The sequence below is a fragment of the Manacus vitellinus genome, unplaced genomic scaffold (assembly GCF_001715985.3).
Source record: "Manacus vitellinus isolate BGI_N305 unplaced genomic scaffold, ASM171598v3 scaffold_16_pilon, whole genome shotgun sequence".
Classification (NCBI taxonomy): Eukaryota; Metazoa; Chordata; class Aves; order Passeriformes; family Pipridae; genus Manacus; species Manacus vitellinus.
This window is the reverse complement of record NW_021939189.1, coordinates 3221274-3244570: the sequence shown is the minus strand read 5'-3', so window position 1 is coordinate 3244570 and position 23297 is coordinate 3221274. Positions and strand designations below refer to the sequence as shown.

The 23297-nt window shown below is 45.6% G+C and overlaps 1 protein-coding gene across 1 annotated transcript in view; it reads left to right on the top strand.

The window, feature by feature from the left end:
- The window catches only part of LRRK1 (leucine rich repeat kinase 1), a 73564-nt gene that overhangs the window by 35943 nt on the left and 14324 nt on the right, over window positions 1-23297 (top strand). Inside the window, exons 12-27 of the mRNA XM_018069858.2 lie at window positions 1808-1937; window positions 2472-2584; window positions 3435-3649; window positions 5674-5838; window positions 7833-8005; window positions 9951-10071; window positions 10326-10485; window positions 11092-11368; window positions 14385-14556; window positions 15931-16094; window positions 17159-17298; window positions 18778-19027; window positions 20444-20610; window positions 21695-21892; window positions 22556-22833; window positions 23017-23211. Coding sequence (XP_017925347.1) covers window positions 1808-1937; window positions 2472-2584; window positions 3435-3649; window positions 5674-5838; window positions 7833-8005; window positions 9951-10071; window positions 10326-10485; window positions 11092-11368; window positions 14385-14556; window positions 15931-16094; window positions 17159-17298; window positions 18778-19027; window positions 20444-20610; window positions 21695-21892; window positions 22556-22833; window positions 23017-23211 — 2918 coding nt within the window. The remainder of the gene's footprint in view (window positions 1-1807; window positions 1938-2471; window positions 2585-3434; window positions 3650-5673; window positions 5839-7832; window positions 8006-9950; window positions 10072-10325; window positions 10486-11091; window positions 11369-14384; window positions 14557-15930; window positions 16095-17158; window positions 17299-18777; window positions 19028-20443; window positions 20611-21694; window positions 21893-22555; window positions 22834-23016; window positions 23212-23297) is intronic.

Below are 23297 nucleotides of genomic sequence, written 5' to 3'. Positions count from 1 at the left end.
GGGGCAGGTTTTCATCTGATTTACCAACAAAGCTGTTTACTTAAGTCTAGATTATTTTAAGAGAATAATTTATGGATGCTCACTATACTTGATTGATAAATCTCAGAATAACTTCTTGCACACGCATGTGGCGTTGGTGGTGTTTACTCATCCAAAAATATATTTTCAAGATGGGATTTGTTTTAATTTTTCTACAGTTCTTTAAAAGAAAATTTGAGCTCAAGCCAGAGAAATCTTAAATAACTCATGAATAAATAATTACAATTCATAAACACCTCGAGCTTGCTTCCAATATAGTACACCCCTTTCCACCTGGGACTCTTTGGTGAATTCAGACTCTTGCTGCTATTTTAGGTGGTTGCTCCTACGTGTCCAAGGGGGACTAAATCTGTCTGTGCCTAGGTGCATATTGAAGAGGAACAATGAAAAGTTTAAGTCCAGCGATGAGCCAGAAAGGAAGTGAATTGCATCCATGAATAAGCCTGCTGTTCTCCTAAAATAATCCCAAAGATGATTTTTTATTTGAAAACTCAAAGGCAGACTGTGACACTCTGCCCACACCAGTCAGTCCTGTCACGTATATGAAACACCCCTGCAGACAGTGGGACTCTATCTTACTCCTTTTCTGATCACAGCTCAGGCTGAAAATGCTGTTAATATTAGAACTGGGGAGTTTTCTCCTGAGAAAACCTCTTCCATTTTATTTTCTTTTTCGGCTAAGTCTGGTTACAGTTCCTCAACTCTTCTCTGTAAGGGAAGGAGATCTTGGTGGAAGTGGAACTGTCCTGTCCTTGAGGAAGGCAGGGTCTCACATCTCAGGGAGTTGCTTTGATTGACCATGGAGGCAGCAGGTGGTGCTGGTTGTACTTTCCTAATCAGACTCAAAGTCTACCTGGTTTCCCTTGACTTCAGGATGCTCCTTGGTAGATAAATGTGACACTTAATGCAGCAACACAATTCATGGCAGCTTTTCATGCCACTATCCCAGGAGCAATTTGTGGAGCACAGTGATGCTCTTTGGAACCAGCTGAACTTCCCTTTGAACCTCTCCAGCAGCAGCAACTCAGCCATGCAGTTGTTGCTATTATTACTTGGGTTGCTCCCAAAATACGCAATCTGCTGCTCAGACATGGAGAGAGTCTGACGTGCCCTGAGTCCCTGCAAAGTAAAACAGAACAGAGGGGTAAATGCGAGTGTGTTTTAGAGGCAGCATGTATCAGTCTGTCAGCTGCAGTTTGGGTTTTCTTCTCTGTTGTTGTTGACTTTGATCCACCATAAATTACTCCAGGATGCAACGTGGGGGCCTGACCATAAATTCTGACTGGCTTCTGGCTTTTCTCAGGCAATATGGAAAAAACATGTTGAGAACCAGTTGTGCCACTGGCATGCCCTTTCAGTGCCATGTTGAGAACCAGTTGTGCCCTCCATATGCCCTTTCACTGCCAGCTGTTAGGCTGGAACAGGGGCAGTTCACAAGATATTACCATCTATTCCACAGTGCCACTTGTCCCCTGAAGTATAGTCATTTTGGCAATCTTGGACTTCCTCTCTCACACCCCAGAAGTCCTGGACACTGTCACCTTCAAACACAGGCATCACCATGATATTAAAACATTGAGATGTGAACGCTGATGTTTGATTGTCACTGAAGGCCATTTGCTTTTCTGCTCTTACTTCGTGGTGGTCCCTGCCAATGAACGTGACCTCATGTCCTGCCTACAAAGTTCAGGTGAAGCTCTTGGTTCAGAGCCTTGATGCCTGTTTGTTGCTTTTTTGAAGGTGCAATTTGTTTCCTGTCTCGTTCCAGGTCCTTTTTTGGAGTTTCCAGCGTTTCTGAGTGATTCTCTGGAGGTTCTTTATCTGAACGACAATCAGCTGGACTCTGTCCCGCAGTCCGTTTGCCTTCTGAAAGGTTTAACAGAACTTTATTTAGGAAAGTAAGTCTGTGTCCTGGAAAAGCTTTGCAGTGTTATTTCCATGTTGTTTTAGTGACCAGTCTTCTGTGGAGCCCCACCCCAGATGTCCAGTGCTTTTGAAATCAAAAAGCTGGAAATAGTCAGTCCCTTGTTAGAACTGGGCCCGTCGTTTGCTTTAGATAAGGAGGAGGCTGGTCTTTTGAATTGGGGAAGATGATCTAATGCTTTGAACACAGGCCTGGGAATCTAATGTGCCTCTAGTTCATTCTGGCTTTTTGCTGTCTGTTTCTGTAGTGTTAGATTCAATAACTCATCATTTTTGCCTTTATTTCCTCAACTATCCAGTAAAGATGATTACATCTGTCTGCCTCAGACGATAGATTGTGGTTATACATCACTTTTAGGATGGAAATTGCTATTAAAGTGCTGAGTAGTCTTATTAAAATGTTAATGGAAGATTTCTGCAAGGAGAGAATAGTGTAATGTGAGAGTCCGTGAGAGCAGCTACTTACACACAAAGCCTGGTTGTTGGTAGATTTATTTGTTTTTGTACAGTAACCCTGGTATCCGAGAGCTTCCTCCAGAACTTGGACAGCTGGCTAATCTCTGGCAGCTGGATATCGAGGAACTAAATATCAGTAACGTTCCTGCAGAGATCAGAAAAGAGGGTAAGGCTGATCCTGTGTATTCTTTATTAAACTGACCGAACATATAATGAAAATCTCTTCCTTTTAATGGTCAAGAACAGGAACAGACAGTGTGTGCCCGAGCCCTTGTTGCAGGTAGCTGGAATTGCACAGGGAAACCTACTCACATTTGCAAGTTTGATAACCAGTGCTAAGCTCTGGCTGTAGGATCAGTTTAAGATAGATCACGTGTTAAAATGATGACTTATAAATGCAATATTTCATTTGCAATATGCACGCCAGATAAATTCCGTGGCTTGCTTCCTCAGTGTGTACATTTTAGGGTATTTAGATGGTCTTTCTAAAGACTGAAATGTTTAGCATCAGCAGTCACAGTCCCATTGAAGGGACTGTATTGTGAGCTGCTAGGTTTTTGGATCTATTACAATACTGTTTTCTTTTTTGTGCCTTTTAATCAGAAAGTCCTGTGGGAACAAAGTTATTAGGAATTATTCCTTCTCCAGCAGTATACTGTTGAAGCCTAAATCTAATTTTAACTGGAAACATAAAAGTAGAAGGAAAAACTGAGTATTTTCCAATACTAAATTAGTATTTTATGTTTCCTTTCAGCTTCTGGAGCATGTGAGCCCCAGCATTTGTTTCTCCTTACAGTGCTCCATTGTGGAGCCTCAGAGCAGTGACCTTTCTCTGGGGTCTCTGTCTCAGGTTTGTCCGCTGGAGGTTTCTTTGTTTATTCTCCGGGTTGTCTCAGCCCACAGCGAAACTGCAGGGAAAATATTAACTCAGCTGATGTGTCTGCAGCAGCAGGTTTTGTGCAGTGCTGTTTGTGACTGCAAACCCCAGATAAAGCCCATTCCCTTCCCCCCCACAGGCCCCAAAACGGTGCTGGCGTATTTGCGAGCGCAGCTGCGCAAGGCAGAGAAGTGCAAGCTCATGAAGATGATCGTCATCGGCCCTCCACGACAGGGAAAGTCCACGCTGGTGGAGATCCTGCAGACAGGGAAGGTCCCCCAGATGATGCACAGTGATGCCACCATACGTACGACAAAATGGGAGCTCCCCAAGCCAGCGGGACACAAGGCAAAGGTGAAAACCAATCAGAGATCTTTATCCTTCAGGGAGATGTTTGAGCCCTGCAGTGTCCAATTTTTGGGCTGAAATTGTGAGCCCTTTTACAAAAAACAATTTCCATTGTCTAGCAAGTGATGTGTTTTTAGACTCATTGCAACTCCTGTTTCATTTCCAGTTTTTTCTAGAGGACAGTTCTGTTTTCCTGAGCACTCAACTTTGTATTCTGAAGAGAGAGTGTGTGTAGACTCTTGTGCTGAAATTCTGGCTCTCCTAGCTCAGGTGGCCTTTGGACACTAATTCTGAGAGAGTGTTTTAAATCAGCTTCTCAACAGCAGATTGTCCTTTCACTTGAGGCCAGAAAATGGGACATCAGTACCTAAAGCTGGAGTCCCTTGATATCAGAACTGTCCTAGGTGGGGAAGGTGGGTGGAAGGTGGGATGCCTGACCTCTGCTCTGATCCGGGGATGTCTAAGGCGTACCTTAAACACCCAGATCTCAGATGGCTCATTCAGGGAGTGTGTCAACCCATACTGAACTCGTCTGGAGGGCGCTGAATTCATCCAAGCATTTTAGGTGGCCCTGTCCACCACCTGCATGGTAGCCCAAGGATTAGAGCCTGCAGAATTGGTCTTGAGATCTTGTAGGAGCTGAGGGGGAGCAAATGCATGGCTCTCCATTCCCAGATGAGAGCCATGACCACCAGACTGTTTTGGAATGGGAGAAGGAGCCTGCTGAGTTCAGCTATTCTACAGCAAAGAATGCCAGGCCAGAGAGAGAAAGAAAGAGCAAGCACAGGCTGGCTCCTTAAAGGGAAGACTTTGGTGGGAGAAGGGATTTGTGTGTTTTGTGTTGAAGAGTTATTGAATAAAATAAAAACATAGACAGCATCAGAGACCTGGAGTGGGATCAAGATGCTGAACAGGCTTTTGTCCCTACCTCTGAGTCTCTGTCTCTCCACACACGCACTCACAGCTGAAGGTCTTTTGGATGAACAAAGCAGCCCTTGTGCTAGTTAGGGCTTGGTTTAAACAATATGGAAGTTCTTCCAGCTGTTTTTTGGGAGACTTCACACTGGGACTCTGGTGGGAGATCAGAGCCCTGCTGAGACACTTGCTGAAACCTCGTAGGGTAACTTGTTGTGTGGGATCAGACAGTGCTTGGACCCAGAACCCTAAACAGCTCACTCAGTGTTACATGATGCTCTGAGGATGGTGGCTGAGTTTTCTGCTCAGTCACAGGCTTCTTGCCTCCCCAGAGCCAAGTGATTTAGGGACAGAGCTTCCAAGGCATATAGGTGCTTCCTACTGCAGCTGGGAGCCTGAATGCCATTTAAGCAGAGAGCCATGCTCCCTCTTATTGCCATTGTGAGGCTGCACGGAGGAATGGATGCAGAGATACTTGGAAGAGAGCCAGAGCTGGGGAGGCCTTCATTTACATATTCCCCCAGAAATCAGTGAGTCTGGTTTACAGTGACTGTAATTCTGGCCCATCTCTGGCGTGGCACACACGTCAGAAACCTCAAAGCAGCATGTAGGAGGTGTTTATGAAAGGCCTGAGAAGTTTCCCATCTCCTGAGCATCCCTATTCTGCTTGGCTGGGTTCAGTCTGAGCTCAGTGGAAGTGATTTCAGCAGGGGTTTCCTGTTCCCCATGGCAGTGGCTGATAAGTAGCTTCACCAGTCCTGTCAAGTGTGGCACAGACAAGGATGAAACAGTTTCTATTCCAGATGCAGTGAAATACAGTGCTCAGAATGAGATCCTTGTTTGTACTGGAGAATCCCCAGCATTAACTGGAGATTTACCAGCATCAAGGGCACCTCTATGGTTTTAGTAGCGAGTAATTAGTCTTGATTTCCTGTGGGGAAGTGGTAGCCATGCTTAACAATTGCTTGTTGATTTATCTTTCCTGGAGGCACAATTAGGACATTGAACCCCTTCTTGTGTCATACATTATGCAGGCGTAGGTTTATACTTCAGCTATTATCTCCCAGTGATTTACTGCCACCGTTGGATTTGAACACTTCTCTTTGTCTAAGTAGGTTGATTCAGTGGAGTTCAATGTCTGGGATATCGGAGGCCCAGCAAGCATGTCTACAGTCAATCAGTGTTTCTTCACAGACAAAGCATTGTACATAGTGGTCTGGAACTTGGCACTGGGGGAAGAAGCTGTGGCAAACTTACAGTTCTGGTTGCTGAACATTGAGGTAAGAAGTCACTGGTGGGCTCTGGCGGTATCTATTTATCAAGTAGTAGGAGCTCAGCATGCAGATATGTGATATTACGGATTCTTTTTTGGTCTGCTTTTAAAAAGTCCCCAGGCTATGAATTTTGCACAGCTTTTGGAATTCATTTGCCTTTATGCTGTAGGCGTATCGCTATATTCAGTGGTTTAAATTTATCATTTGCTTTGTTCTCCCTCACACACAGCAGAGAACGAAACAAAAGCTGATTTATAAACCCTCGCTAAGTAAGGCTGAACATACTTATTTTGGAATTAGTGTTTGACCACACTGTGCTCTGAGGGGGGTTTGAAGCATTTTCTTTCTTGTGCGGGTTAGACACACATTAGTCTTGAGGTTATATTTTTAACACTTTAGATTCAGGTAAGCCAGAGAGTATTTCCCAGACAGGTCTCAGCTGAGACTCAGAGCTGCAGTGAATTCATTGACGTTGATGATTTTTATAATAACATGTACATAATTTTTTGTAAATGTTTATTATTTGGTAATTGTCTTAACATTGCATACATAAAAATGGGCTCTAAGCTGACGCCTCTCAGAAAAGAAACATCTTGTCATTACAAAAATATTGTCTTAATGGTCGGCAGCTATCAATAACCCAAACTATGTAACAAATCTGAAAGTAAAATTATGATATTTCAAAAATATGTGATGTGCCTGTGTCCTTAATACATCCCAGCAAGCACATAGTAGCATCAGAAAAAAATACAGAGAAAAATGAACATGGTAGGTAAAAGTATGGAAAAATGAGGAGGGCTATGTGTAGACTTAGTGGCGTAAGGAGAAAACCACAAGGGAGCCTTTGTTCATGGTCTTTTACAATAGAATTGGGAGAGATTAAGTGAAATAATGAGATGGTAACTGAAACAAACAATGGGAAGTATCCTAAACACAACAGAACCTGTGGAATTTACTGGAACTACAATGTGCTGTGGGTGTCAGAAGTTGGAAAAACAGACTGGTGGAAGAAAAATCCATCAAGTGCTATTAATTCAGAGATATTGTCTCATGCTGAGGAAGTCGGTGAGCTGTGGGCTGCTGGATAGTGGGAGAGCACAGCAGGGCAAACCTCTGCATGTGACCCTGTGCCTGTACTCCTCATTAACCTCCAGACAGCATATTGAGCCAAGTGGGCCCTTTGGTCTGGCTTGGTGCAGGCACCACTCCTATTGACTTTGGTGTCATTTTGGTTGGGAGATTTCAGCAAGAATTGTAAGAGAGAAATGGACTGACTGCAAATAAACATATATTGCTGCATCTGAATATTTGTCTGTGGTCAAAGTCATTTGGATGGGGAGTCTGATCCCTGCTTGAGCCTGTGCAATGCCGTTGTATTTGGCAGCGCGTTCCCTGAGATCTGGATACATTCCATTGTTGTAATACAGTCATGGAAGGGTTGGAAGAAACCACGAGATCATCTCATCCATTCCTTTGCTCTGATTCAGTATTAAGTAGATTTAGACTTTTCTAGCAGTTTATCTCACCTTTCCATATGCCTCCAGTGAAAAAGTTTGTGTAACTTCCCCAGGTCTCCATTCCAGAGCAGAAGGAGCCTTTTACAGGAAGTCACAGTTAGATCTTCTGGCTACAGAGTGGGTTAACTTTGTCTGGGCAAACATGATTCCCATCACTGAGCTGACTTGCAGCAACTTAATACCACAGGGCAACTCCCTTTATGTTAAACCCTGATGTAATAAACCCAAGCTGACAGTTTCCTGCTCTGCAGTAGCAGCAGATGATTGTGTTCTGCAGAACTTCTGTAATACCCAGATCGCTTGTTGCTGTTGTCAGGCTGCCATGACAGGTTGCCTCTATTTTATATATATATATATATGTATATATAAACTTTATTAATGCGTGTGACTCCCTCCTCTTAAATATTATACTTTTCACATGTCCTCACTGCATTTACCACGACGTAATCTGGATGAGATCACTGACAATGTTTTCTCTTACAGGCCAAAGCTCCAAATTCAGTGGTGCTCGTAGTAGGAACACACCTTGATTTAATTGAAACAAAATTCCGTGTTGAGAGGATAGCAACTCTGAGGGCATATGTCTTGGCTCTGTGTCGGTCTCCCTCTGGATCCAGAGCAACTGGCTTCCCAGATATCACCTTCAAGCACCTGCAGTGAGTACTTGTGCCTTTATGAAGATCAGTCACTATTATGTCACTTTAAACAATTTTGAAATACTCGATCTCCTTGGCAACGGGACCGATTTAAGGACTCGTCAGCATTGCATTTCATCTATTTTTGACTGAGATAATGTAGCATAATGAGAGAGAAGGTCAGTGTTGCTCAAGGGTCGGATAAGGCGATCTGAGAGCTGCAAGCTCCAAAGTCATGACCTTGACCAGCCTGTTTACTGCTCCTGCTTCACTCAGGTTTGTCACCATTAAATGGTGATACAGTTTATTAGTCACAAGGAGAGAAGTGCAGATTGACTAATTAATGCTGCAAAGAGTGAGAGCGTGACTGTTACAGGATGGGAGCTGCAGGGTTTGCTAAGGGGAGGCTGTGTGGGTGTTACCTGATGTGAGAACACGGCTCACGTGGCAGCGTTGGCTGGACCAGGAGTGGGTCAGCCCCCTGAGCTCAGCCCAAACCTGTGCCAGCTGAGTTCTCCAGTGTGATAATGGAGGGCTGGTGCTGCCTGGAAGGTGGGTGTCAGTCAGGCCATGCAGTCTGACTCCTCTCCCTCCCTTTGGCTGACAGAGAATGCCCTTGGGGAGAGGAGCAGGTCTGTCAGCCAAGGGGTGAACGTAGATGCAGCGGGCTGGCACCACACAGGGTAAAATCACCACTGCCTGGGGCAGGAGCAGGTGGCAGCTGGCAAGTGAGGAAGGGCACTGCAATGTCCCCAGCACTTCCCATCTGCTGCCTGGCAAAGTCATCAGCCACCTCCCACACACTGCTGTGCAGATCCAAGCGCTGTGTCAGGCACCCCAGCTGGCTCTTCCCTTAGGATGAGTACCAGGGACCCCGGATGAGGATCAAAGACTCAAAATTAGAAGGAGGAAGCTTTGTGTTTGGGTTACCTCAAGCCTCTTTTCCCATCACCACAGAGCATTCTAACATGATCTCAGTCATTCTGCCTCAAGGGGACTTTCTTACACCCTTGCCACTCATCCTGCACATTCCTCTTCACCTTCCTTTCCCCTTGCATTTTTCCTAGTTGGAGTTTTGCCTGATTTCATCCCTTCTCCCTCCCATGCCCCATCTGGGTGGACCCCATTGTCCACCTTCAGGGGCTCCTCTGAGCAGCTCTATGTGGCCAGAGGAGTGTGAGGAGTGTGGGTGACCCAGAGTGCTTTTTATCAGTGGTCAAGATCCTCCAGCATCCCAGTGAGAACACTCTTACCAGTGCCACTGAGGGCTGAGGTTTGAGATAGAACATCCTGCTTTAGAAAAGGATTTTCTGTCTGCCATGGGAACACATGTAGGATCAGTTAGAAAGACTCTTTGTTGGGAAAAGGGAAAAAGAACTGTTCTTATCCAGTCCATAAAAAGACCAAAACTAGTAGGAGCTGGAGAGAGCATGTTTTTAGCTGTTAAAGAGATAATGAAGGCCAGCTTTTAGGATCTAAGCATCAATTCCCAGATTACAGGATCCAGCTGAGCGAGGGCCAGAATGAGGGTGGGGAAAGGTGTCTGGTAGTCATCACTGTGCCTCTTTGATCTGAGGCAGGGAGAACTGGACTTGTCTCCAGAGATTGCTGGGGCACAGCGTTCTCCTCCTCCCTGCAATCCCTTCCAGGATGTGTGTGGCACTGAAGAGACAGAGGGGGATGACTTTGGTCAGGCTGCCAGGGACGTCCCCAGAGATCCTTGAGCACAGGGAACAGAACAGCAGTGCACAGTGAATGCAGCACACAGAGCAGAGGTTGTCCTAATACAGATGTGGCCTAATATATCTTTTCCAGGCCACTTGAGCTAAAAATGCTCACTGACAGCCTTCCTCCCATTCAGCTGACACAGGAAATTTAAAGCCACTGATAAGAGAAAGTGAGCCTGGAAAGGAAGCCCGTGTGCTGATAAGGTTTGATAATCTTCGCCCTTGCATGACTTTTGCAGTGAGCTCTCGTGTAAGACTCTGGAAGGCCTCGAGGGACTCCGGCAGCTGATTTTTCATGTCACTTGCAACATGAAGGACGTTGGCAGCTCAATTTGCTCACAGAAACTTGCAGGGAGATTGGTGAGAACTGGGATTTCTTTTTGATACTTACCAAAGTGGGCCTTTTGGGAGGCTTAGTGTTGGGCTGGGAGGTGAACTTTCGGAGTTAGTTATTGCTGATGCAGGAGGCATGTGAAGTATAAAGATGGCAATCTGGCTTTGGGAAAAGACAGCCCTGTGAGATCCCTGTGAAGGGGAGATGGCAGCCAGTTCATCCCCAGCAGAGTGATGGCTGTCTGATACTGATCCTGCTGTTTTTCTTGTGTGGCTTGCAGATACCAAGAAGTTACCTTAGTCTTCAAGAAGCTGTCCTTGCAGAACAGCACAGGAGGAGTCAGAATGATGATGTACAGTATCTAACAGATAGGCAAATAGAACTGATGATTGAGCAAACACCTGGAAATGACATAAAAGACTACGAAGACTTGCAGACTGGTAGGTCAGATCAGACCAATAATTTCTTCTAAATTAATATGTGTGTCCAACTGAAATATTCCCCAAGTAGTAAATATGAAGTGCTCTACACCAGTGTAGAGGTCACTTTAGAAATTGGCAAGACAGCAAATTAGTAATGGGACTTTGGGGAGGGGACTGGGAAGTTTCTAGGATGGTCTGAGTCTGCTGATTTTATTATTTATTTTTTTAAAACAAGCTTTGTCTCGTTTCTGCTCTGTGAAGAATGAGGGTTGCCATAGTTTCAAGGCTGACTTCTCTGTAGGGCCCCAGTCTTGTGATCTTTACGGAGGCCTTGCTCCACAGGAGGCAGGGAGAGCCCTTCCCTGTGAGGATGGCAGGAGGAGGGTAAAGGGGAGGTATCGTGGGGACAGAAATACTGCCTGTGAAGCAGTGAGATGAGGGGTTTACAAGTGGAGTGTCAGATAGCAGCACTCCTCAGATAAATGTTACTCTCTTGACTTGGCTACGTGCTGGATATATCTGGAATGCATAAAACTGCACAAACTGCCTCATAATCTCATTCTTCTGCACTGTGGTTTCCTCATGCTGGTCTATTGCTAATCTCCAACTCTTTATTTTTTGCAGCAATTAATTTTCTCATAGAAACAGGTACACTACTGCACTTCCCAGACACGAGCCACGGCCTGAGGAACCTCTACTTCCTTGACCCAGTCTGGCTCTCGGAGTGCCTACAGAGGATTTTCAACATTAAGAGCTCCAAGTCTGTAGCTAAGAATGGAGTCATCAGAGCAGAGGATCTCAGGATGCTGCTGGTCGGGACGGGCTTCACTGAGCAGACCGAAGAGCAGTACTTCCAGTTCTTGGCCAAGTTTGAAATTGCACTGCCTGTGGCCAATAACAGGTAAGTTGATAATTAGAGAGACTTAGTCAGACTGGAGAAAAATGTCCATTTAATCAGTGGCTATTAACAGGCTTTGCCATGCTAAGTGGTTGTCTGGACAAGGATCTTGGGATGAGAAAGTATTTGAGAGCGTTAGAGAGGGTAATGGAAGGCGCCCATCCATTCGGGCTGTATTTCCTGGCTTGAGGCGCCCATCCATTCGGGCTGTATTTCCTGGCTTGAGCATCCTTTGGTCCAAACCAGCTACTGTGAAAGCTTTACAGAGCAGGTCTTTGTCCCCTGGGTGCATTGAGGCTGGTGACAGGCTCAGCCACCAGCCCGGAGGGGCAGTGACACCGCCGGGGATGTGGCGATGAGCAGGTGGAAGCTGTGAGCGCTCAGCTGACACAGCTGCAGCCGAGGGAGGATGTGAGGCCCTGGCTGCCAGGCCTGAAATATAGATGGGCTGGAGTCATCTGCTTCCAGTGAAAGGTTCTTCCATTCAGAGCATGGCAGAAAACTTTGGGTAATCAATTATTACGTCAGCCCTGAAAGTAGTAGTATTTTTATTTCTAGTGAAATCAGGAAAGCGTAGCTTCAGTAGCGGCATGATTTACTCAGTTTTTATCCTCAATAGGTGTTGATCAATAGTTTTCCTAGAAATAGTCTAAGAAACCTCATTCTCTTTAAATGTTAATGAGTCCTCCTCCCCTCTGCCCCCCGATCTCTTTTCCTCTGGGCAGAGTTCCCTGCGATTTTTCTCTCTCCCATCTGCTTGGCGACAGCCTGTTGTTGGGTTGACGGTGGAACCAGAGTTGTATTGCACTTTTGATGTGGCATTTGCATTTCACTTCCTTGCCCTTCCAGGACAGCGCGGCTGCATCGCCCTGAGCCCCTCGGGAGCTCTGAATGCCAGCACAAGTGCAGCATTCTCTGTGCTGTCATTATGCCTGTCACTTATCCAGTCCCGGATGCCAACAAATTTTCTCAGGCTTAACACAGATAAAGCAGCAATGTTTCTGCTCAGTCCAAAATGCCTTTTGGACTCCTTGTCACTATCTGCCATTTTTCTCCAAGGCAATTACATTGTCTGTGCCTCGGGAACAAGGAAACTGCTTTTTCATGGCCTGCCCAATGTTTTTTTGAGCGATCCAAGCCACATTAGCAGAATATTCTTCCCACTGACGAACTGTAGCTGTAGCAGGTTGGATTAATTTAATGTACTAGCCAGACACAGAGCAGTTATTTGTTACTGTGCTGCTGCAATTATTGTCTAGATTGCCAGATAGGGTTTCTGTGCAGTCAGTAGAGAAAGCAGCTGCCAGTTTCTGTTCTGAAAGGGTGGATGGGGGCATGTTTCACATATTTTCAAAATTTGCATTGGCTGTTGCTCAAGAGCGTCGAATCACCATCTGTGTTATAATCCACTATATAGTTGTGGTCCAGAAGGGCCTCACTGGCCCTTCCTATACTCCTAGACCCTTTCTTGGATGTGCTGAGGAAAATTTATTGGCTGACTTATGATACATCCACTACTTTCATAGAGCAAGAAGTTTTAGTTTGTTGCACTCCACTTTTGTGCTTAAGGTGCACGTAATTAAGCTGTGTTCCTCTTGTTAAATTAGGGTTAAAAGTGAACATTCTTATTGTAATTTATAAGTGAATTTTTTAGTAGTTTTACATTCCAGAGATGTTTCGTGGAACGGATTATTTGATGGTGTAAGATGTCATCAGATGTTATGGACTGCGACATATGGAGAGAGCTGTTTTCTAATGATGACTGCTTTTTCTGAGCTGATATTTCAGGTTTTACAGAGTACTGCAGCTGCTAGAGAGAAAACGTGAGAGGCTTAAAGCCTTGGATTCTGACCTAGCCTTGGTTCTAGCTGTGTGTCTGGTCTCTGCCACTGTTACTTTGGTCAGGTCCCTTGGCCATGTGCCTCATTGCTGTCATTGTGCCCGTCAATGAGGAGCCCAGATGCCAACACATTTTCTCAGGCTCAGCACTGGTAAAACAGCAGTGTGTCTGCCTGTAAGCAAATAACATTTTAGATTGCACAGGCATCCTGGGATGTATTTGGTACTGAAGAGAATCACTGTCAAGAGATTAACTGGCAGGTATTGAAAGCCAAAAGCTCATAATTTTTGAAACAGTTCTGGTGTTCCAAGGGGTTTTAGCTTCCAAAATACTAAAGAGCAGGACAAATGAATATTCTGGGCTTACTGGGAGATCTGAAAATAATTTGTTGTGGTGCCCTACACCAGCATAACTCTGTTCCTGATGACTGGTCAGGCACAGATAACACTGAGTCTCCCCCACACTTGGGCAAAGTACCTGATAATCTGATTGCAGGAGGAATCTGAGCAAGACAAGGGATTTCTCTGCTGCCATCAGGCTGGCAAAGTGAACTCTTGCTTTGGGAGTTTGTCAGGGATGTGGCAGGGATCTGTCAGCTGCAGTGTGGAACAGCAAGAAACTCTGCTGTGCTGACCCATGAGGTGCTCTTGTTCTGGGGCTGGGGGCACAGCCAGAGCAGCCCAGTCCCTGCAGCCTGGAACTGCATCGCTGCCACCTCCCAGGGCACCTCCTCTCCCCACCTTCTGGGCTTGTTGAACCTGAGCTGCTCTAGGTTGTTTTTTGCATTTGTCTTCTGCTCCACAGCTGTAATCCCCTGCTTGTTACCAGGACACAGTAGTACCAAAGAAACGAGTCCCAGCATCACAGCTATTCTAATGACTCTTGTATTTTAATGCATCAATTTGTGAGTACACAAATGCTCACTACATCAATTTTAGCCCTGTCCAATAGCCCTGGCTGGATTATGTAATGTCTGTTTTGCCTCTGCTTGCTTCCATAGTGTAAATTAATTTCTTCATGTATTGCTGCAGTGCTTAAGTCTAAAAGCTTTTTTATATGCAGTGGGCCGTGCCATTAAAAATCTCTTTGGAGACTGAATCGCCTTATTATCCGGTAACAATGTACTCACTGTTACAAGCTGTAGCTAAAATCTGAGCTGTTGAACTTGATGTGTTTCAGCTACCTCCTCCCTCATCTGCTTCCTACCAAGCCAGCATTAGATATCCATGGGCTCTGCCACCAGACCACAAACACAGTCCAAAGGGTCTTCAAGATGAGTTTTGTCCCTGTTGGCTTTTGGCAGAGATTCATAGCCCGGATGTTAATCAGCCTGGCAGAGATGGACCTCCAGGTAGGTTACTGTGTCTCTCTGCAAGCAAAGACAGACAGCTGAAGTTGTTCAGTGTAAGTGGGATGTCTCTTCACATCCAACTCGCTTTAGTCACAGACTTCAATAGCATTATTTGAGTAAATAGGGAGAGATGAGACTCTGCAATCAAAATCTGATTCTGTTTTTACAGTAGGTGTCATTGAGAACAACAATTGGCACTGGGGAAGAAAACCTGAGTTCTCCACAGCCTCTTTATAACATGATCCCCGGGAAGGTCTCAGTACCTCCAGCATCTTCCAATTACAAGCAATTGGAGTTTTGCCTGCGGCTCCTGTCCATGACCATCCCACTAGGCCAGACTCTGCTCGCAGCGTTTGCCAGAGGAGATCTGGAATAGCTCCACCAAAGTCAGCTATCTGAATGTCTGTGGTTGAAATGGGAACAAAATTACAGGACTGTTGCCTTAATGAGGCACCCTGTTAGTGCAAGTGTTATGAATGTCATTAAAGTAGTGTTTGAAGGTTCTGAGAGCTGAGTGGATTTTGATGTTGTTGCAGACATATGTTTGCAGCAGCTTCTGTCTGAAGCTGTAATAAATACCTGCAGAATATTTATAGTACTGCTCTGATATCTTCTTAACAGCTCTCCATTAACCTGTGGTCTGTCAGTGATTTACAGAACATGGAAAACATGATACCTGTTTTTGGAAGGTCCTCTGTGTTCCAGGCTTCTCAAACCATGTAATAACTTTACCTCTTTTACCTCTCTTGGCAACCCCTTTGCTTACATCCTCATGGGCACTACATAATCCTAGAGCACCTTTCCTAGGAACTTCATCCAGTCCTCATGAAGGGAATGGAAAGGTTCCCAGGCGTCAGACTCGTCTGCAGTCAAATAAATGTTGGAGCAATGAGCACAGGGGAGTTCTGCAGATTAACTTTCTGGTTTTAAAACAGAAATACATTTTGCTCTAAGTGCTGGTTTGAAGTGTCTTGGAGAAGAGCCATCTTCCTCCCACTGAAACAGGTGGAAAAGTTAACTCTCAGCATTGAAGGCAGACTTTATCACTCACTAGAACATTTAGTTCTTTGGGTTTCTGCAAATGCACAATAAATATGACAAATGTCACAGTCACAGAATTAACTTTGTTCACTGATATGAAAGTGTTCTTTTTTTGAGTGGCATGAAAAACATTTCCATTGCTGCAAAACCTATTTTACTACATGTATTTCCATTCCATTGCAAAAATTTTTATGAGCACAAGTCGCTTTTAGTGGAAAAGCTACGATAGCACCTGTGAAAGCCAAAAAAAGAAGTCACCTTATTGCTTGATTAAAACATCCTTGAGAGAAATCTCGGCAATTTAACGATTTCTTCGTTTTCTGCCTGTTTCAGCTTTTTGAAAACAAGAAGAACACCAAGACAAGGAACAAAAAGGTGACCATCTACAGCTTCACAGGCACCCAAAGGAACCGCTGCAGCACATTCCGAGTCAAAAGGACTCACACTGTTTACTGGCAGGAAGGTCTGTTCGTTACCTTTGATGGAGGCTATCTTAGGTAATTTGTGTTCCTAATGCAGCATGTGTGACAGGGCACTAATAGAGTGTATGAAACACATCAGCTCAATGGAGATGAATGGGCCTGACTCATGCTGTGTGCTCACTCATCAGGAGAAGAGGAGGCTCTTTAATGGACATAACTCATCTGGTAACAACTGGTGACAAAAATGATCTATAACTGATTGTTTGCCAGTTCTGAATAGATCAACCTTATCTGTTATTGCAGCCACCAATTTAAAGAGGCCTGAGAACAGAAAGCGATATTCAGAGCAGGACTCTGCCAGTGTAAAATCATGCATTTTCACATGCAAAGATTTCCTTATCTCAGTGAGTTTTCCACTAAATCCTAAAACTTCACCACCGTGTGTCAGTAATCCAGGTCAATGGAGCTGCTTCTGTGCAACAGGGGACCGTGGTTGCATTTGCTCTTTCAGTCCCTGCCAGGATGGGGGGGGACCACTGGTGCTGTTGCATGGCTGGAGATCAGAAGGAGACAGAGACTTTACTGAGTTTCAAAGCTCAGTAGAGGCTTGGACCCAGATACTGCAAATCACAGGCTGGAATCCCAATTTCTGGACCACAGTAGTGGTCATACTATTATTTCTCCAAATACTTCAGGGGTTACAGTTTCATAGGAATTGCGCAAAAATTATGTCAATAAACTTTTCCTAATGGTTTTTGGAATCTTTCTTATTCATATTATTATTCCACTGGAATTTCATTACTGATTTTAAAACTCCCAACCTTCCATCATGCTGTATGGGGCATCTGTCAAAACTCTCCATCATACTCAGCTCACTTAGGCCAGAGTTTTCTCTAGGTCTGACCTTCTATAGCATTTACCCTCTGTGAGCAACTGGCATTTCTGTGCAGGAATTCTATTCTGAAAGTCATTTGCAGAACAGACTGAATTGAAAATCACCCTCAAAAGCTAGACTGCTTTTTGTTTTGATGGCTTATGAACGTGTTATAATGGAACTCAGTTTTCCTGACAGAAAGAAAACTTGTTGACACTGATACTTCACAAAGGCTTCACAGGTCTGTCTTTTGGCTTTCTTACAGTGTTGAGTCTTCAGATGTGAACTGGAAAAAGAAAAAAAGTGGTGGAATTAAAATAATTTCCCAGTCAGAAGTGAGAGACTTTTCAGCCATGGCGTTCATCACGGACCACGTGAACTCTTTGATAGACCAGTGGTTTCCTGGTAAGAGAATCACTGATTTTCTGTGCAGTGTTATGTCTTTTGTACAGAAGGTTCCTTAACAGAGCTCTCCTAGTGCACAGTATTGTATGTTAACTGAAGACCCCTCAGACTCTGACGGTCTCAACCCAGTAATATTTGATAAAAACTGATAAACCTGCAGACAGATTGAAGTTAGTTGGCAACACCCTTTGGTCTAGACATTGTGTCTTTCAGTCTGCCAGTCACTGCAGCACAGGTGAAACACTGCAGTTCAAACAGGACCTGTAGGAGTTCAAGAGACTCTTCCAGTGCTTGAAGCAGGGGCACAATCTGGCCCAAGCAACTTGGCATTGTCTCTTAATAGATAGACCTCATTCTGGCATCAGCTGGGATCAGAATTTGCCCACCATTTCTAACATCCTACAAGTTATAAAATTGTGATGTGAGAGGCAAGAGTGAATGTGGTACCAAGGACTCTGTGCCAAGGTGACTTCCTTGACTCCTGCAGCTGTTTTTTCTGTGCTCAGCACAGATCCTGCTGTTACCCAGTGGGCTGTTTGCAACCCCAAATCACTTAGTTTAAAACCAAAACAGAATCTGAAGTGTTCTTTGTCATCCCACACTGGTCTAGAAAACACTGCCAAAGTCTCTTAATTGGAGGCTCTCTGGAGGAAACAGTGGTGCACTCTCACGTATTCACGTTCTACGTGTTTTGACGATAAAAGAACATTTTATTTGCCTTTGGATTAAAATAATGCTAACATTAATCACTGAAGCTTGAGAAGAGTCATGACTTCAAAGGTTGCAGTCTGTGTTCACCCTGACTAATTGTGGGCATTTAACAGAGCCTGTCACCACAAAATCCCTCTGTACTTACTGGAAAGGTGTGAACCTCCCAAAGGCTTAATCTTGGTACAATCCACATTTCTCTCATGTTGCCCATGAGGGAGCCCACAGTAACTGTGTTCTCAACCTGGCTGCTGCAGGCGAGTGTTTACCCTGAACCTGCACCTGCAGTGCTCAATCTGAGCTCAGCGTGCTGTGCCTCCCAGTCTGCTCTCATTCCCATTCCCATTCCCGTTCCCATTCCCATACCTGCTCCCCACCGGAAGCCATCTGGCAGCTTGCAGTCTGGGAAGACAGATACACCCAGCACCCAGGAGGGTCTCTCCAGTGCTTTATTCACATACTTCTAATTTTTGCTGATCCTGAATATATTTTCCTCACCAGCCCGTGCATTACCTGTGCCCAAAGCAGGGGAGGTGTGAGGTTGTGTCCCCAGTCCTGTCTCCCCAGTGCTGTCCCTGCTATCTCTGCATACTTTGGAAAAAGCTATTTTCTATTCCAGTCAGTGCACTGCTGCTTTCATGAGCGTGACTGTTTTCAGCCAGCGGATCCAGGTAGTGCCTGCAGACATTCGGATGCACTTGGAGCTGTTGTTCCTCCTCAGATTCGGGTGAATGATGTTGCTTTCTGTTTGTTTGCTTGCTTGCTCTGAAGCCCTCACAGCCATGGAGAGTGATGGCACGTTGCTGATGGAGCAGTATGTGCCCTGCCACATCTGTGCAGCTGCCAAGGCAGAGGAGAACGAATGTGGTGAGAGGATGGAGGATGCCCAGTACTTTAACATGGAGGACTGTGTCCTGACTGCCATTGAACTGGACTACATCACATGTCCCAACCACCCTGACATCCCCGTTTCTCTCCAAGAACTGGTCCCAGAGCTTTTCATGACTGATTTTCCTGCCAGGTAATGTTTTCTGAGGGCCTTTGATTAAGTTTCAGTGCACCGATGTAATTCAGTTGGACTCTTTTCCTAAGTTATCTCTGCTAGAGGAACATAACTGACCACAAGAAACAAATCCATCTGCTCTCAATCCCTGCTCTGGCAATTCATCCTAAACTGCACTCCTGGTGTTCAGTGCACTTGCCTAGACAATAGCTGTGTGCTGACCGAGTCATCACATCGGGGGTCCTTTGAGATCACTGTGGTGCAATGTGAAAGTCCCTTTTTCAAGCCACAGCTGTCCTGCATTGCCCAGTTCTCTGGCCAGAGCTTTCTGAAGCTGGAGTCTTTCTGGGATCCCACAAAGGAGATTTTAATGTGGCAAAACCAAAAGGAAGTGCTGCTGCATCACAAGGTTGGCCCTGAAATTGCCTGAATTTTTTAAGGGGCCGTAGGTGAGTGAATTTATAGGCACCACAAGAGAATTCACACTGAGTCGAGGCTCCTGCTCGGCTGAGGGCTGCTGATGTGTTGGATGTGTGGCAGTACTGAACAGCTGAAACAGCTCTTCCCTACCCAGAGCAGCACTGCCAAATCTTTAAGCTGCTTAACTGCATTCCCAGATGGGTTTGGTCTTATACCCCTTCTTACTTAGTGTGTAGAACAAGAGATCTGACAGCAGGCAGGACAGGAGACCAGGGTCTCTTTTGGTTCACACTCTCTGAGAACTTTCAGTGCCCGATGCAGAACCTCTAGACCAAACTGCCCTGTTGGCTGCTGTCAGAGCTTTCTGTGCTCCCATTGGCCTCTGTTGCTTTCTTGGGGTCATTTTTCTGGGCAGACACCCCATCAGCTTGTCAGACAGCCCTCCTCACACTGCTATCTCCTATAGATTTATTTGACGGGTGCAAGGCGAGTGGAGATGTTTGAAGTGTGAACAGCTGTAAAAGTAGTCTCTGGGAGAGTGGGGAAATGATGAATTACAGCCTGGGAACACTAAGCTGATTTGAATAATCAGGTTTCAGAGTGTGGGGCTGTTCATAAACATCCTGTCCTGCCTCAGTGGAGAGAAGAGGAATGGGAGGTAAATGAAGCAAAAAAAAATCGTTAATACAGATAAATGGTACAAGTATCAGTATTTGTGTCATCTGGTTGGAAAAGAAGCTTATGTGCTTTCCAGATCTGTTTGATTCTTGTGGGATAAATTAGTAAAAAACCTTTTTTGCTTATTTGCCCAAGTTTTTCTGGGAGAAATCCATTGTACAACACAAGCCAGCATAGAGTACACTGAGATGACCAAGATAGGTGAGGTGATCCAGTCCTCTTGGTAGATAAGACAAGAATCTATCAAGCATTTGTGAAAATGGAAATCACATTAAAAACATGAATTTACACTGTCTTTGAAACTTTAATTAAAAAGCCCCAATTTCTCCTTGGCAGACTGTTCCTGGAAAATAGCAAACTGGAATGCAGTGAAAATGAAAACAACGTTCTTGGCCAGGGTGGAAGTGGAACTGTTATATATCGGGCACGATACCAAGGAAAGCCAGTGGCTGTGAAGAGATTTCAGATTAAAAAATGCAAGGGTTCTCCCACTTCAGCTGCAGGTACAGTGTACAGAATTGGTGTTGGGAATCATCTCCTGCAATCTGTGATCCCAAGGTAGGGCCAAAGAGCCATTGCTCTCCAGAGTGCTGGCAGCACCTGTTTAAATACAGCTTTGAAATAAATAGCAAAACTGGTGTGTTTCAATGGAGGAGGAGGATGCAGCTTAGAGTTCTGCATGAACACTTGTAGCCTTGAAGGTCACTGACACAGGAGCTTCTCTCCTGCAGATCAGTGGGTGGATTTGTAGGGTGCCAAGGCAGAGCCCTGGACTGGGGTGGGAGGTAAGATTTCGTCTCATGTTCCCAACCTATCTGACCATGAGAAGTGTGGATTTGCATGGGTTTGCACTAAGGACTTGTGAGTCTCCACCTTTGAATTAGTCTTTTGTCCCATCTGTGCCAGCACTGCAGAAAGCAAACTGGGAATCCTTCTGAGCCTGCCAACTCCTCCAGGCAGGGATGGGCTCTCATGTCAAGTCCAGGATCCCAGCAGAGCCTCAGTCCATGGACAAAGGAAAGGGGAAAGTGGCTTATATTCTTCATTTTTGTCAGGGGAGGATGTGGTGAACTCCTGAGCTGTGGAGGAGGCCAGCTGCTGTCCCAGTGACAAATAACCTTTGGGAAGACCCAACCTTCCTGAGCAGCCTGTGGGGTCCCATGGCAGAAGGATCATTATGGGTCTCTCATCTGGCAGGAAAGCCAGGAAACAGTAGAGAAAGACCCCTTCCAGTAAAGGGTCTGTAGTGTGACATCCACACAGAGTCCCTGCTTGGAGAAGCACAGCATGAGTTTTCCAAAGTCATCAGGTGATATATGAGATCAGCGTGTGCCAGACACACCAGAGCCTGGTGTTAAAGGACCAAGGGAGGTTTTGCTTCCTGAGGTACCATATATATCCTGCTTATAGTCAGTGTCTGTTAGTGGCTCATGCATCAACACAAGGATTCAACTTAAAACCTTGCTGTTGGTATCATCCCACCAGCTGCCTTCCTCCTGCAGCCCTTGCTTGGTGATTGGCACCTTCCAAAGAGTTTGTGACTTAGTTTCAGAACTGGGCAGTGAGAAGGGGGTTGTGTCTTGCCAGATACCATGCTGAAGCACCTGAGAGCCATGGATGCCATGAAGAACTTCTCGGAGTTCCGCCAGGAGGCCAGCATGCTCCACTCCCTGCAGCACCCCTGCATCGTGTCCCTCATTGGCATCAGCATCCACCCGCTCTGCTTCGCCCTCGAGCTGGCCCCGCTGGGCAGCCTCACCACTGTGCTGTCTGAGAACTCCAAAGGTAAAGCCAGGGTCTCCCCACTGAGAGAGATCACTCTCCAAGTGACAAATGGTCAGCAATATTTAAATTACTGCTTGATTTGCTGGAGGGGATTTTTTTCCAGACTAGGGGAAGTGGGAGGGGTGGAATTGTTCTTAAGCTGTGCTTTTGGGAACCTAGTAAAAATTGCTGCTCACGATTTTCAAAACTACTTTGGAGACCTGGATTTTCAATTTCTCTGCAAATTAATATGAAGTGCATCTCACTTCAGCGCTGCATGGATGGTGCTGTGTTCCTCCCCCTGCAGATGGGTGTCTGGCACTCTAAATTATCTCATAAGTATCTTCATTTCTGTTGCTGTCAAATGAACGATGCTAATTCCAAGATAAGTTGAGGCCATCTGACCCTCTTGGCACCTTGGCTTTGTGTCAACTTTCAGTCAAACATTAATTTTCACCAGAAGATTTAGGAGCCTAGAAGTGAAAGATTTTAAAAAAAAGAATCTAGTAGGACTGTCAGACACATATAGTAACAAAAACAGTGTCATTTTAAATGGTGGCATTGAGTGATGTTTTAAAAGGTTTTCAGTTATTGCTCTGGAGTTAAAAAGAGAAAGAGAAAGGGGGAGAAAAAGGCAGTTATGGCAATTACAAGAGCTGAAGACAGACTGTTCTTTTGTGCCAGGGTCTTCCTTTGTGCCGCTGGGACACATGCTGACACACAAAATAGCGTATCAGATTGTGACAGGCCTGGCCTACCTGCACAAGAAGAACATCATCTTCTGCGACCTGAAGTCAGACAACATTTTGGTGTGGTCCCTGGATGTCAAGGAGCACATCAACATCAAACTCTCCGACTACGGGATCTCCCGGCAGTCGTTCCACGAGGGCGCGCTGGGCGTGGAGGGCACACCAGGGTACCAGGCCCCTGAGATCAGGCCTCGCATTGTCTACGACGAGAAGGTGACTGGGGGTATCTGTGGGGCAGCCCCCGTGGCAGTGGTGGGTGGCTGGTGTCATGCCTGGGGCTACATTCCCTTGTCCATGATGGTGGGCAGCACTGCTTTCCTGCTCTGGCCTTCCTTGCTCCCCCCTCCACCCACCAAGGGAGCTTTGCCTGATTTTCCTCTCTGTTTCCGGCTCTAGGTCGATATGTTCTCCTATGGGATGGTCCTGTACGAGCTGCTGTCTGGCCAGCGGCCTGTGCTGGGACACCACCAGCTCCAGATTGCAAAGAAGCTGTCCAAAGGGATCCGTCCTGTTCTGGGGCAGCCAGAGGAGGTGCAGCTCTACAGGATGCAGGCACTCATGATGGAGTGTTGGGACACTAAGCCAGAAAAGGTACAAGACAACCCTCCTGACTCGTGTTTTCTGATCTGGCTGCCCTCTTCAAGCAGGAGGGCTGAGCTTGCTCTTGGTACAGCAGA